The 16202-nt window shown below is 38.0% G+C and overlaps 1 protein-coding gene across 1 annotated transcript; it reads right to left on the bottom strand.

Annotated features, from left to right (window-relative positions):
• Positions 1-5717: 5717 nt before the first annotated feature.
• Positions 5718-15413, bottom strand: LOC108681871. The gene is made up of 8 exons (XM_047879720.1): positions 13519-15413; positions 12703-12926; positions 11506-11707; positions 11161-11309; positions 10495-10639; positions 8930-9073; positions 8237-8302; positions 5718-7569 (listed from the first exon to the last, which is right to left on the bottom strand). The coding sequence occupies exons 1-8, from the start codon at positions 15411-15413 to the stop codon at positions 6372-6374; spliced, it is 4023 nt and encodes a 1340-aa protein (XP_047735676.1). The 3' UTR covers positions 5718-6371.
• Positions 15414-16202: the final 789 nt, after the last annotated feature.

The raw sequence follows: 16202 nt of genomic DNA, 5'->3' as shown, positions 1-16202 counted from the left end.
AATGTTAATTTATTGGAAATTTTTAGTTAAATTTCTCGTTGCTTCTATCGAAGTCGTCTTATAAACTCATGCATCTTTTCCATAAATTGAATAAAATTTTTAACATGTATTGATTGTAACTTCACCCAATTTTACAAGCGACTATATTTTCGTAGATTGAATAGGAGATATTTGCATGAATTTTATTACTCAAATGATACGTTTTTTCTAGAGCTCACTAAGTGCACCCAATACGTGGAGGACCTCTCATTGGAGAGATTGGTGTACTATCAATTATTATACTCAAGACGATTGTATTAACAACAGTCTTATAAAATGAGCAGGAGGAAATTGAGATACCTATTGAATTTTCCGAATTCGAAAAGCTTCAAAGTTCTTTCCAGACAACGTCTGAAAAAAAAGTTGGAAGACAACGTCTTCCATCTTTCTGGAAGGCCTAACTTGGCTAGTAATTCCAAAATTTTTCTTCCTGGAGATCGTTGAACTAAACAATAATCCGTAGAATACATGTTTGACTTTATTTTCGTTTTCTGACCAACTTCGATTAACCAGTGAGCAATTTTTCCAATGTCGCAGCAATGTCGCGAGTAAAGTATGACATGAAGCTTTGAACCTGATTAAACCGTTCAAAATACGAACTGCTGGAGCTTATAATTTCTCATTAACTATATCCTCAAATGCCAACTGCACAGTGTACTCAATGTATTTCATCATCATCAGCATCATCAAAAATTACCTTAAAAATTTATTCAATTTCTTCTGTTCCTTCATCCCTACTATTGCAGGCAGGTAAAATTTTTTCTGATTTTCATAGTTAATGCAACTAACCACTTTAAATAAAGAAATTAAATAAATTAATCTGGTATCCATTTTAGCGACAATCGGAAAAAAATGAAAGAAAGTAAAATGTATTATAAGTTTTGAGCTAAGAAGAAGATAGCTAATCTTAATTGGTTCTGCTTTATATAATTTAAATGTTAATTGTGTACTTAATATTTCTTTTAGAAATATTAATTTTTTTCCTTTTTTTCTCTTAGAATATTTTTATTCTCAGATTTCTAACGTTATAAGTTTCTATCATTTCCTAATTTCATGTTACAGTTTCATTTAGTCAATTGATCTATATTAACAAATCACTCCTTTTTTTTCGTTTTCCCTGTGAAATTTTTGTATTGTATATTCGATAGCAAAATGATTCCATAAATGCAAAGATCATTTAACAGTACAATTCACGGTTAAATTGCATAAGTAATTGATTCAATGCTGTGCAAACCCATCGATCTATTCATACCAGTAATTAATATTATTGCTATAATTTCATAAATTATAGGTAAAGTGTCACATCTCCTTTACTCACCACAGTAATCCGAGTAAAAATTCTGCGAATTGAAGCAAAATCGCTGGATCAAACTGAGCCGCGTTTTTTTCGTCAGCCTTGTTATAATTTATGGCTTATAGTGAATTTCCCGGGGATGATACAAAGCGTGTAAATAAATAATCATCTTTAAAAATGACAGTATCAACTTTCAAGATAGGTCTTTACAATAGGTGTATTAAGATTAGGCGAAATGACATTGTAAATACCAGATTCTCATTAGCACTTCCGTGCAAGTTTAGTAGAATTTAGAAGACCAATTTCGTGTAAGGATAATTGTTGGCTTAGTCTCAATCTCAAACTTCCATCAATGAGTGGTTCACAAATGGAATGCTTGAAAATGGTGCATGAAAACAGCGGATACGGGTGTGGCAGTAGCACATAAGGGCAACTTCAAAACTTAATTTTTTATGAAACATCGGTTATTCTTCTCGAAACTAAACTACTACAATATAAACTACTTACAACATAAAATACCACAACGAGACAACGTCTGACCACCAGAGACTAGTTTCGACTGAAGTCGATACTCAGAGAGGCTAACTTATCTGTGGTGACGTTAACGATAAGAGATTAGGAGATAAGAGGAGTTATCAATAACTGTTCAGATCGACTCAATAAACAACCTCCACCATCTGCATGAATCTTGATGATCTAAAGAAGGAGACAATAGGTTGAATAAGCAACTTACTAAAATTACAATATGAGGCTTTGAGTGCCATGTAGTTTAGACTGTGCAAAGTGGGTGAACTAATAATATTTTTGGTTGTCACTTTCTGGAAAAAAACTGCAGTTGACAGCTATTTGCATAAGTTGACTGGTATATACGTTATTGTTTCTTTTCTTTCTGCTTATAAGTTTTCTCTTAGCATTATCCAATTTCATTCCCAATTTTGCTTCAAGTTTCAATTCAATATCTCATAATTGACAAGTGTGGTTTCTATGATTATGTACTTGAATTTACAGAATAGCCAAAAAAGTTGTCAGCTTTTTCATCATTGATTTCTTCCACTAAATTCTTGCACGAATTCACTTAGCCTAATTTGCTCACCAGTATTTGTAAATCTAACAGTTTCAATACCTCATATGCAAAACAACTTTTGCTTCCAATTTTCGGAATATGGGGAAAATACTCAATAAATTAGTTCTAAATAAATAATATAGAAGAAATTACATGTAAAATATTACTGTGACGAGTGTGAACCTCTGGGCATACAGTTTAAAAGTTTAACATTGTTTGACTTGTGGAAATGAATTTATTTTCCTATGTAGGCGTCAAAACCGTCATTTGTGACGCTTTTTACGAACAATTCTTATGGTAACTCTACTTCAAGTTTTTGCTTTTTATGAATGGATTAACCACGTATATGGAAATAAAGAAGTGTATTTAAATTATTTAACTACGGTACAATGGCTAATTGATGTGTGTTGCCATCATGACGTAAGGAAGTTGAACCGCATTGAAGGATATATTCACAGGCTTGTTATCATGACTGTTTATTACGGTACCCACTTCACCCCACACAATTTTAACTATCATATAACAAATATCTTACAATAAGCTATTTCTTCGCATTAAACATATCTTTTACAAGGATTTATCCTAATCATGGTCACATAGGACTACATTATCCACATGCACGCTATATAAACTACATAAGCATTAGCTGCTATATAGTTGGGACCTTGAACGTGGCGGTGTTCCGGTGTCACTCATGCCATACATGCTACACTTGAACAGCATTAAATAAAAAGCATAAGCAAACAAAACATCAATTAAATTCACCACATCTTCGATGAAAAAGTTTCAATTAAACTTAAAAAAATGATCGAAATGAAAATTAATGAAAATTTGCAATGAAACTTTTCGAAAATGAATTAAATTAAAATGTTTTAATGAAAAATTTCAGTGAAACTTTGTCATCTGTTTCACCTCATCACCAGCTCAAAAATTTCATGGAATACAAATACAGTCGGTATTGAAACTTAAAATACTCCTGAAATTGTGAATCAATAAATTTTTGTTCCGTTTGTCGTTTTTTCGTTACTTAAGTTTAAATATTTTTGATTAATAATTTTATTTTCATTTCCGATTTTATTGTATTATATACAATTTTTGAACTGAGGATGGAGCTGGTCTTCGAAACGTTCTCATAGAATATATTATCAATCCTTTTGGCGCCTTTTTTGCTTTTAAATTATTGGTGAGCTTGCGATTCAAGCAGACAGCTTGAATTGCAAGTACACATAAACGAATTTTATAACGTCGGCGAAGTGAGTCGGATCACGAGAACTGCTAGGAAAGGAACCAGCAATTTCTATACGGTGAGGCTGCGAGAGAAATAAATCGGCTAATGCGCAAAAATAAAGGCCTATGTAAGCGTTTAGTAGGGCTTTTGATGCAAAACTGGGATTATTTGTGATAGAACAGTTGTTTCTCGTCCATGTAAGAACGAAGCAGGTCTTAGCGAAGTAAGTAGTAAGCTTTTGCGAGAAAAAAGTTGGCCTATGGTAGAAAAAACGAGTAGGTCTATGAGAGAAAAGTGAGTAGGCCTAGCAAGAAAGAGATTAGGCCTATTCAAAAAACAGAGTAGGCCTATGCGAGAAGAAATAATGCGATAAAAATAAATTAGGCCAATGCAAAAAAATATGAGTAGGCCTGTGTAGGAAAGGTAGCAGTCCTATGTAAGAAAGAGAGTAAGCCTTTTTAAGGAAGGGAGTATGCCTACGCGAGAAAAGGAAGCAGGTTTGTATGGCCTTTACGAGGAAGAGGTGAGCATATGTGAATATGTTGGCTTATGCAAGAAAGAAGGAGGATTGTATAGAAAAAGTAGCCTAAAAGGGGAAGAAGTTTAGCTGTGAGAAGATACAGCCTGCCTGAGCTGGGAAGAACTTGCTGAAGAAGCACAGGCAGTGTGCTGAAAGAAGTCATTTGCTGAGCAATGCGAGTGAAATTACACTGTATCTGCGCCAACCTAACGGTAACTTTACTTAACCAATACGCTTTAATTTACTGTACATTGTCGTGCTGTACTATGTCTCTACTTCTCTATGATTTAATTGGTAATTTCTCATTTTTACCTGAGAAAGTAAGTCTTCTCTGGCTTCATTTTAGAAAATCTTCTAAATGAAGTTAAAGTCTAAATGAAGGTAAAGTTTTCTTTAACTTCATTTTAGAAAATCAAGGCATTTATTAACAACATGACAGCATATATAGTCAGTCCATAATTAAATGCATTGAAGACAAAAGAGGCCTTTATCAAGTGCATTTCAGCCACTGGGCAGGGTGGCCCAGTGGTTACAGTTCAGAGTACCAGGATTGGCGCAGAGAGGCGCGGGTTCGATCCCAGCTCTGTGCGCCAGTTTCTGGTCAGAATCGGCGAGGAGGCCGGGCGGTTAAGCAAAGCAGAATTGTAGCAGTGAGTTGCGAGTTCAAACCCGCAACAAGCTGTGAATATTCTACGATGTTAAGAATCGGCGACAGGCCTACGGCCTAATGAACGCTGAAACCGCTATTATTATTATTATTATTTCAGTGAATAGTTAACCAAGTCGGTTAACCATGTCGGTTCTTAACAGAAATAAATAGTATATTGGCAGTTCCAAACTGCACTTCAGAAAATTGAGGCAGTTAATAACAGCATTAGACTAATCAATACGTTCAATTTTTAAATGCGGTGAATGCATTGGAAGCAGTTCCTAACAGCACTTAAGTAAATCGAAAAAATTTTTAACAACATTCTAATTCATACAGGCAGTTCTTAACTGTATCGCAGGAAATCAAGGGAACTTTTACGATCATTATCACCTTAGAAAACAATAGAATTATGCATTTATAGAGAATATTGGCTACGCAGTTCTTACCAGATTCATTGTGCATAAGGGCAGTTGTGCATCAATTTACATTTCCGAAGAACGATAAGGCGGGTCAGTAACACTAGTAATGAAAAAGTACTGTTACTAATTTAGTGTTACATTAATTTAGTTCTAACCCTAAACGGTAAACACTAAAGAAATGAACGGGTCATATGTTTTGAATAGTGGCACTTTTTTATACATAGTATGAGTAGAGTGCTTTGAGACGCCTTTATACCGAGCCAAACTGCATTGGGCAAACCCACTCAAAAGGAAGAAGTGTATCGCTATCCTGCACCAAGTCTCACGCATTTGTCAGAATTAAGGAGGGAGACGTGTGGTTGAGGAGACACAACAAAAATTTAGATGCCAGGAAAATGGTGGGGAGTTCAACCCGTGATAGGATATGACGGGGTTCCTTAAGAATAAAAGGTTATCATTATAATCATTATAAATTAAGTTAATTAATTAATCATTAAAGGGCAGCAATTGAAAAAAAAAACAAAAGAAGCCATTAGCTTAGCTCAGGATGGCACCAGCTCCAGGGCACGGCGACCGGCCAGTAGGTCATGTGAACAGCTGGTATTTACTATAATATAATCCCTGTTTAGTGAACAAAGTTTTCATATCCCTTGTCAGAAATTCTAATCGGTTTGTACAACAGTAGATGATAAAAAAATCATGATCTGAAGCCATGGAATGGAAAAATTAGCGTATATATTTGAAGTTTCAAGTTCGGAATCGTTAAACAATGCCGTTTGTGTAAACAATATGAAAAGGATATTAAAAAGAGTTAATGTTTAAAGAAATTAGTCATTGTTTTGCCTTGGTATAACGGCGGCCGATGTTTCAGAATAGTTTTATAAAATACTTTAAGTATTGTTGCTTAGTGATGTTTGATCACGTGTTCAACTTTCATGTACTGAATTATAGTCTTATACTTTATAATATTCCACTTAATGGATAATGATCCTCAGCAGTGTTTTATCAACGAAATTCGTATGAAAATTATTGAATTTTTAAAATTGGTGACCAATTACGATAAATGAAAACCACCGGCTATGCTAACGAAGCAGAATTGTACGAAACTGCATATAAAAGATAATTAAGTGCAAGAAAATTTGCCTGCAAGCAACTGCACTCACAACGTTCTCCTCCACTTCTTCTCATAATATTTCAAAGCAAAAGGTAGTAGCTGTCCATCTCCTAATCGGGGAATTCTTATTAAATTGCTGTGTGAGGCTGTTGAGTTAGGCCGAGTTGTGACTACGAACTCAAATGGATATTTGCAGAATTTGTAGATCGTTTCTTCGACAACAACGTTGGACGTGGCGTTGGCTTCGTCGTAGCTACTGAAGAAAATCAGAGGGTTCAGTTTCGTTAAAACATATTCAACGTTATGAGCTCCAATTTGGCTGCAAGACGCAGGAAAGTTTCGCTCGACAACGTCAGAAAAATTTGTGCTCTCTGAGTCACAACACTCAAAGTGGATGAAGATGCACGGAATTTTACCGTTAATTGCTGTAAAAAACTGTAATTTGATAAAATCGGTATCAGACCCAGCGCAAAATTCATTACATGGCGTAAAACCCCATGAATACAAAGTGCAACGAACGACATTCCTTACAGCAAATTCATTTTTTAGAGAAGAAAGGGCTCTCCACTCCCAGTTTTCCTTCACTACGTAATACGCAGCAAAAGCGTCATCATCAACGCGCACATCAGAGTATTTATCACAGAGCGCCTGGCAAGCTTCCTTCACCCGCTCAGCCTCAGCGTCCGGCACGCGGTGCAGCTCAGCGGCCTCGCTGATCAGCTCGTATGCGATCTCAGTGATCCTATCGGGCAGTCCCGCGAGTCTGGAGGGATCAGTGCACATATTCGAATGAACCTCAGCTCTGATCGTTTTAACTTCTTGCACGAGAGTGTTAGCTTTTTTGCAATCTCTCAATCCATCTTGAGTATCAACCAATCCACTAGATCTGATATCAAAAAGTTCAAAAACCAGCTGGATTAGAGGAAGAGAATCAAACGGACTGAAATCTGCACTTTCGCATTCTCGTTTTTCCAGAGCTTCCCTCACAGACGACTTTCTGATTCTTAAAAACAACCATTTTTGTAAGCCCGGCAGGCACTTTGATAAAAAATACTTCACGTGCGTAGCTTGTGAAGGTTTCTGCGCGCAAATTTTCTTCAGGACAAAGCGTAGCGCGTGCGGCAGCACAACGTTGAGGGCGTATAGACTCCTGTACACGGCGTCCAGGTCCCCGCATGACGAGGCCAGCGGACAGAGGTTCTCTCCACCGACGGCGGGAGCCTCAGAGAGCAAGGCAGGTGACCTGAAAGGTGAAGATGTGAAACACCTGCAATTTTATAAGGCGAATTTGAGAGTTGTCACTCAAATTTATGATACATAATCCGAAGACTTGAAAGAACTTATTACTCGACTTCACACCAGCAAGCTCTAAACGATCAAATGAAAGTTGAGTCGTATGTTGAGCATGGTACCGATGATACTTGCATAGATGGATGAGTTAATTTTCAACCACATCTGTTAGAAGTGAAAGCAGTCATTTTAATTGCAAAAGAAATTTTTTAGGTCACCGTTCAAGGTTCTAATATAGCAAATTACACATTTCGCATTGGATGCATCATATCAGTGAAGCGTGCAACAAAAGGTTCATGCATCAATAAAGTTTGTTCTTAACTCAAATTTTTGCTAAATGATACTGATAATATATCAATCAATGACGTATAATCAATATATTATACATTATAAAAGAGGTTCATTATACAATATAATATCTATCGTTAGTTGACTATAATGATATAGTCAATACAATAAATATCAATTAATTAATTGATATGGATTAATTCTAAATTAAATTGAATTGTAATTAACAATATTAATAATGTATTAATTGATTTTGATAATGCATATTTAATCAAACTTTCGTTCATTATTACAACTCCGAGAAATGTGCTCCGGACTCGGGCGGTACTAACCTTGTGGGTTCAGCCTGGGGAAGCAGCGGTGGTTCATCGGTGAGAATCAGCGCGAAGTTTTTCTCTCTGATCAGGCGGGGAAAAATGGCACCAAGTTTACCAAGATGAATACAATGACAGTTGTTCTACCAAGGTGGAAAAATTAGCAAAACCCTCCTGTCCAATGAACGCCTAATTACCAACGTCCAATAATCATGCTTATTCCCATTATTATCTTGATAGCTTTTTGCGCGAGAAATGAGAAAAGGGGGTTTAACCCTGCAAAAATTGAGAGGTGTGCGCAACCCTTCATTAACCACCTAGAATTCGAAGAGCACGTAAATCAGCTTCTCTATGTCCGCTAATCGGCTCAAGGTTATATATAAGGGCAGCCTCTGAGCAGCTTGCTCACTCGATATGACTCGGCTCGGCCAACCCTTATCTGACTCTCATGCGACTCTAAAATCGGATAGGAGATTCTGACAGAAACTGATTTCGATCGATCGGGTGGCCAAGCAGGCCCAGAGTAACTTCGGGCCCATTGTAGCGACTGTTCGGCCGAAGCCTAGGCGGTCTCCGGATTTTGTTAGGCTAGATTGAGATGCATGGGAGTCTGCATGTTCTGAACTTCACGAAGCATGAATTATGTATAGTTAGTGCTACTACGCCGGCCTAACTTTCTAGGATTTCAGTGGAAATATTAAGTTCATTTACCGAATAGTCAGCACTCGGCTGGGTCCTCCATGGATGAGCTGGTCGCGGAAGAGCGTCCTGAGGCCAGCGCGCTGCAGCTTCGCCAGCGTCTCCAGCAGCTGCGCTTCAGTCAACGCGCAGTCACGCACCTCCAACCACCTCAATCTTAACGTGGACAATAATTGCAATGAAGAATGTGGAAGATTGGATAAAATTTAAATCGCTGTTGTACAAGAACTTTGAAACATTTAGGGGGACGAGAAACATTGAGAAACAACTTTAGGGATGAGAAACATAGGATTTGAGTTTAAGATATCTCAGCAGACATCGGACGTTGAAACAACGTCAATTGCTTGTTGATTTCAGGTCGAAATGTTGAGCAACCAAAATTAAACATAAAAATAACGTCGAAACGAGATCACCACTAGAAGAAACGTGAAACCATTTTATTTCAACAGTGAAGCAACGCTGAATTTGGTACAGTGAATCTTTATTTATTTCCATATTTATTCAACGATGTAATATGACCAATAATGCAGGTTGCTATAGGGAGCCCCTAAACGCTTAAGCAACTTGATCTAAATCCTGAGACAAGCGATAGACCAGCGAGGCTTCAATCAACCTCAATCTAGCCTTCAATCTTTTGATCAGAACCTCCCTTTCATCAGAAACGGGATCATTTCGCACTTATTGTTCATTCCATAGTGGTTGTTTTTTGAGCTGATTTGTTGATTTTGGTGGTGAGCAATGGTTGCGATAATGGATATATCTAATATTAATGATGTTTTGATGTATAAAAAGTTCAGAAGAAAGTTAGTCCAAATACCATAAAAAAATTATGGCAATAAATATACCCGACTTTAAATAGATTGCCGTAAGTAAAATGGTAATCTAACTTGAATGGCAACGATTTTAGAGAATTATTTCATAGATTATGATATAAAAAAGGCTCAAAATCTTTCAAGTTTTGAAAATTTATCACCAATTAGCCTAAAATCTGAAAATCAAATTCATTTATGTGTCATCATGCGACAATCATCATCACCATGGGCATGGTGAATACATAATAACCACTTCACTGGAGCTCCAAACGCAGGCAACAAGATTAAATGATATTTGTCAGTAAGTATAAAGCATCCCAGACTATGATCGGACGCACAGAAGGGGAAAGTGTAAACGGTTCAATCTAACCGCAAAACGAGGCTACGTATAGTCTCAAACGGTTATTATTCGGGCAGCATCTAGGCAATGTTTAAAGTAAATTAGTGCATTCACATCAGTGACCTAGCCTTTTCACCGCCACTCGATCTCCAGTGTTTCTTTCGAGTTGCACTATGTTTCCGCATGAGAATAAAATCGAATAAAATAAAAAAGAACAGAGAATGCCATTCTGCATTTTTTGTCTCCACTGCAAACCTTTTTGGCAAGCTTAAATTGTATTTTCTAAAGCACCTTTTTATGTCAGGTGGAGAATATTTCAGGAAAATTAAGTCAGAGGTCGAGACTATGAGCAGCACATAGTCAACATTGCACAAATCGTGCAATGCATGGAAATTTCTAAATGATAATTATTTGTACAACAGCACCTGTTATCAGCAGGCGCCAGCCCAAGTATGGTGCGAGTCAAACTCTCCTGCTGGTTTTCAGCGACAGGCTTCACCCGCAGACAGATATTCTCCGACACAGGCAGGGCAACAAAGCTTTCCCTGAATGTAGGTTCAACAATCACCCCTGAAAAGCAACAAAGAATGCAAATAATACGGAGAAATTTATTCTTTAAGTGGCACCGACCATCATCAGTGACAGATTACTTGAAGCCGTTTGAGCAAATTAACGCCAGAACAGAAAAATTCTTGCACGCCACATTTAACGTCAAGGAACTAAGCTCAAATTTCCTCCAACCAAGCACAATGAAAATTCTGCTAGTGTATTTCAACCAATCTATTTCATTTAGCCATTAAATTTACCACAACAGTTCATTCATAGTAGACGAAATGGTACTTTTCCAATTATGCACAATTTATTTCGAAAGAACGCATTTGAATCTATATTACTTCAAATGAAAACTGTTCTATACGAATCAATTCTTCAATATTCAAACTGAAAACGATAAGTAATGAAGACCACGGTTGGTTCATGGGTAATATAGTGAATAAAACTGTCGAGAAAGGAGGTATATGTAAACGAACAAATCTTCCATGAAAACCATATCTGTCGTAAATGGAATTTATTTTCTGAAATTGCCCACTCACACAGCTCTCGGTGCTTGTGTTGTAGTGGCGTCAAGTCCAAGTGAGGCTCCATGTAAATGTTGAACTCTGTCCCCGGCCTCGCAACTTTGGACAGATTTTGGATGCTGTCGGCATTCCTGACACGACCCGTGAATATTGACAACGAGCAGCTGCATTAAAAGAAATACATTGGTGGGATCATAACATAGGAAATATATTCATCTTTTTTATTTGTGAAACATAATCGTCGTAACATGGTGATTAATGATTGTTCATAAAGTATTCTCATTGAAATTAGTCCGGGATTGCAAAAAATCGCATGATGTGTTCACGAAATCTCATATGAATTAGTTTGGGCTCAAGGACCTTGAGGCGGCCAATGCTTCAACCACGTCGTCGCATGGTCGCAAAGGATTTTGTTCACTGAAGAGTCGCAGCTCAAGAATTCCTCTGAATTCACTGGCCACTTGACGCCACGACTTGGGAACTGGGTCGTTCAGGCGGCTGACATCTAGCCATTCGGGCTGTTGGTGGGGCATGAGCAGCGCCAAGGTGTCTGCATCGCGGTCTGCGGGATGAGTGGGGAAATTGATTTGACTGCAATTTGACAATTAAATAATAATCTATTAACAGTAGAAAAAGTTATTATATGGCCGGCTTCACTCTATACTGCCGGGCATATACCAGTCATGGTCCAGTCCAATATTCTTTAAATGTATTTCCATAGAAGCACACACATCATGGGCATGACAGGTGCATCGCACGGCTGGTGTGAATGCTTCTGTAGAAATGCATTAAAGAATCCGGCCTTAAAGAATCAATTGGTGCATGACTGGACCCAAGAATATTGGACTGGAGACTTCTTTCTGTCATCGTTGACGCTGCTAGTACGAACGCGTTCAAGAACAGAATGAAAAAAGCTGTACAGAGTTAAATAATTCGTTTCGGAGTGCCTCCTAGCTCACAAATTGGTGGATGATGAGTAGCTACGCAGCTGCACCGTCAGTTTTGGATAAATCTGATCAAAAGATCAGTCCTCACATTCCTCAAGAGACAATTCAAGAACATTACAGGAACCGGCGATATGCAAAATTTGACAAATTCTTCGACACCGATAATACTATGCTATAATAAACTTATTCATCTACTTAATATGATGTCCTTACATTCATTGGTGCATGTGTGATAGTACTTTAAATAAAATAGATTATTCTAATTACCGAGTACAATTTTGGCGGTAATATGACAGTAAATGTTGTTACCTTGTAACCCCGCTTCTCTAGTTTGCTATCTTGCTACAGCCAATGAGGTTAGGCTAGATCCGGAGAGCTTTGTTCGGGTGGATAGTCAGGGTAAGTGTAGTGGTAGGTGCATGCTGGAGTGTAGCCTCCGTGATGACTATTATGACTGGAGTAGTGATTGCGGGCTTACGGCGCCTATGGATTTTAACACTTGTCAACATAGGCTACTTCACTCGTTACCACGATTGCGCACGTGAAGAATATGAAAGTGATGACGGTATTGAGCAATGCTGCTAACATGCATCCCGGATAAAACTATTACCAGATGCGATGTTCCAGGTGGTGTTTTGGGCCAGGTAGACTCTGGCAGTCTCAGCAGCAACTAGCTGAGAGTGGGGGCTGTTGAGCAGCACTTTCTGCCAGAACATCTTGTCAGCTCCTGCCGCTTTTGCAGCGTCCTTCAGGCGATGCCAGTTACGTTTGAAGACATTTGAGTTCTCGACAGCACTCAACTCAATCAGAACGTATGCCAGCACACCCTGCAAACTGTTGGTACTAAATGTTGATTTGTTCATTGCTTTGTTCAATTGATAGATAGGCCATAATAGATTACAATAAGAATGATATAGTGGTTTCAATTCATTTGGCCGTAGGCCTGTCGCCGATTCTTAACATCGCAGAACATGCACAGCTTGTTGCGGTCTCTAAGGTGTAACTCGCCGCTCGACTGATGCTTTGCATAAACCGCCTGGCCTCCTCGCCGACTTTGACCAGAAACTGTCGCACAGAGCTGGGGTCGAACCCGCACCTCTCTACTCCAATCTTGGTACTCTGAACTGTAACCACCTCTTTATCTAGTAGATGTTAGCCTTATATGTTTAAGCATTAAGCCCTATATATTTAAGCATATCTGAAATGATTCAGGAACTTTGTACCCTATCCTGTCGCTCTAAAGTGCAATCTTACTAAGAGCCTCGTTTATTTAAAAAATGCAGTTCTAGCATAACTATTTGCTTTAAAGATTGTTGTTACATGAACAAATATTTTTCAGTTATGTTCCTCCATTCATACGTCTTATTCAAATTATTCACAGAAATCAAGATAGAAATGCAAAAACATTGCGAAATTTACAACTCACTTTAGACTCGCACGTGATACGCCCTGCAAGTCGTATGGCAAGCAGTTATTCTTACGGAGTTCCTTGATGACAGTCTTAGAGGCAAACAGTTCCTGGATGCTTTTGTGATGAAAAAAGTACGTACAGGAATCAAAATCATTCAGATGCCTTTTAATTTTCAAGACGACCCCCACAAGAGCTTTTGGGTCCAGTTCACCGCGTGCTCCATGTTTCTCGAGTGTTTCCCTAAAACTACTCATCAACTCACCAACTTGGTCTTCTGTGAAAACCAATTGGTTTTCAGTAATAGTCTGCAAGGAAAAATTAGCAACGTCCCAGAAGAAATCGTTGACAAGACCGTCTTTGTCGACAATGGGGTAGGAAGCCAGTTTCGACTCAATCATTTTTTTGTACAGACGATAAATGTCATGTGCTACCTCAGCATGGGATGTCCAATTATTAATCCTTTCAGGAAAATTCCAGACCAAGTGGCAGAAGAGTACCAGATAAATGGGATTTACAAAAAGTTCTTGGATTTTCCGTTCAAGGGAGCTGAAGGTCTTTACAACTTCATGAGCATGCGGATTGACATGCTTTTCATACTTTTCCAGAAATCTCATTTGGTCTTTTATGTCAGAAATTTCAGAAATTTCATAGTCCTGAAACGTCACTAGTTTTTGTTTCAAATGGTTCTTTAGCTCTTCAACGTGGCTTGACCTGGTAGTTATGATCACCCGGCATTCATGGTATTTCATTTCATCCACCAACTGATCTACAACTTTAAACGAATCTTTATGACATTCATCGTAGCCATCAACAAGAATTAGAGGGTTTGAATGGGTGATTGCCTGTACAACAGTTTCTGGGCCGAGTTTCAGACACACATTCTTAAAATTCTGTTGCACTACTACGCTGAATTGTTCAATGGACCTGTTCCTACACTCATATATAAGTATCAAATTGAAATTATGTAAATTTTTCATCTCTACATTTGCATCCGATATGCCATGAAACTGTATCACCAAGTTCTTCACCAGAGTAGATTTTCCAGATCCAGACGCACCACTGACTAAAATAAACTTTTTGTCGGTGTCAGAGAATAGTTCTTTGTAGGAGATCCTGCCTGCTTGTAGACCAGGTTTCTGTATCGTCAGTTCCAGGGAATGGAAAACTTTAGAGCGTTCAACCTTGTCCTCGCCGAAGAGAAGAGTTTCTTCGGACAACGCCTCTTCCCACTTGACTTTGGCTTCTTTGTTTCCAAAAGTTTGAAGGAAGAAGCAACTATAAGCCTTAGCTTTTTCATTATCAGTGCGCACTTCATCCCACATGCCATCTATCTGAGCTTTAAAACTCGTTACTTCATCAGCAGGGATGTTGTACACGTTGCCAGCTTCATCTATCACATCATGCATGGCTTTGACAATTTCATCAAACTTCATAGGGTCGACAGCACCGGCAGCGACTTCATGCATAACGTCATTCCTCATGTCCTTGGCCTTTTTAAGGAGGCACTCAAGTTGACTAGGAATTCTAACCTGGCCAGCGTTTGTGTATGTTTCTTTTGATTTGAATATCTCAAACAAATAAGAAAACATTAGAGTCACATCATATCTTGATGGTTCTTCTTGTAGCATTTTAATTGAACTTGTGGGTAGTCCAATTTTTGGCAATTTAAATCTATTGTTCTCTTGTGTCACCAAAGCAGCATGGCGATCTTCATATTGCTGCTTCTTTTGTTCAAAGTAATCTGCATATGTTTGCCCTTTCTGCTTTTCGCTGCATTCCCAATTTAGAATGGCTCGAAAAACTTCACACATTGGAACTTGGACAGCAAAAATGTTCTTATATCTGTTGGCTTCCTGAGGAGAAAGTTCAATTCCCGGGACTATCGAGATGTTTTGTGTGAGGGCGGCCATTTCAGCTGGCTGGTGTTGGACGCTTATCTATCTGAAAACAATGTGGAAAAAATATTAACATTATTCTCGTAAATTTTTAATATTCTTCATTTTATTGTTCTGCAAGGGTTGAACATTTTTAATTTGGCTAGTATTGCGAAAAATAAAGGAAATCAATAGGCGCATAGGATGTGTATAAAATCATCTCGCATCTAGTACTATAGTCCCCCTTGATGTTTGGCTCCTCAAAGTAGCATGCAGTAAGTATTGCCTCCAGTCACAAGAGGTTCTTAAAATTTAATAAAAACGTAAAACTGCTGTGAAGAATTTACATATAACGCATAGCAGCATATCCATCTTTTAACTAGACAATATCTGACCAACGTACTTGATCAATGAACACCCACTCCAATTTTGGATTCCATATTAGGTCGCCCAGCAGTCTATAGAATCACTTTTGAGGTAAATCAAGCGTCAGTCTATAATAATAATAATAATAATAGAAATTATATATATTAATATATAATTTCATAGTTTATATTTAGAGACCAGAGGCTGCTTGAATGTAAATTATCCCATTTAAAAAAATATCATATTTATAAATATAAACCAGTGGCTGCTCTGCTTGAACCAGAGCAGCGGGATGGCACTGCTTGATACAGTGATGGCAGTGCTTTTCAAGATGATAGGCAATATACAATGTACCTTCGGTTGTACACACCAGGTCTTCAAAATTTGGATATTCTAGGTCAACGCGATACTGTAGTGCGGTTCACATTATTCATTCCTCTGTCAGTAAATTAAGATCGT

Source organism: Hyalella azteca, unplaced genomic scaffold (genome assembly GCF_000764305.2).
Source record: "Hyalella azteca isolate HAZT.00-mixed unplaced genomic scaffold, Hazt_2.0.2 contig3653, whole genome shotgun sequence".
Taxonomy (NCBI): domain Eukaryota; kingdom Metazoa; phylum Arthropoda; class Malacostraca; order Amphipoda; family Hyalellidae; genus Hyalella; species Hyalella azteca.
This window is presented reverse-complemented; position numbering and strand designations above follow the sequence as displayed.

Excerpts from the sequence above, each read along its gene's own strand:
- LOC108681871 (XM_047879720.1), bottom strand. The coding sequence starts at position 15,413 with ATGGCCGCCCTCACACAAAACATCTCGATAGTCCCGGGAATTGAACTT. Across the intron at positions 8,303-8,929 it reads AGCCGAGTGCTGACTATTCG|AGAGAAAAACTTCGCGCTGA; the intron begins GTAAATGAACTT and ends CCGCCTGATCAG. Across the intron at positions 7,570-8,236 it reads CCCCAGGCTGAACCCACAAG|GTCACCTGCCTTGCTCTCTG; the intron begins GTTAGTACCGCC and ends TTCACCTTTCAG.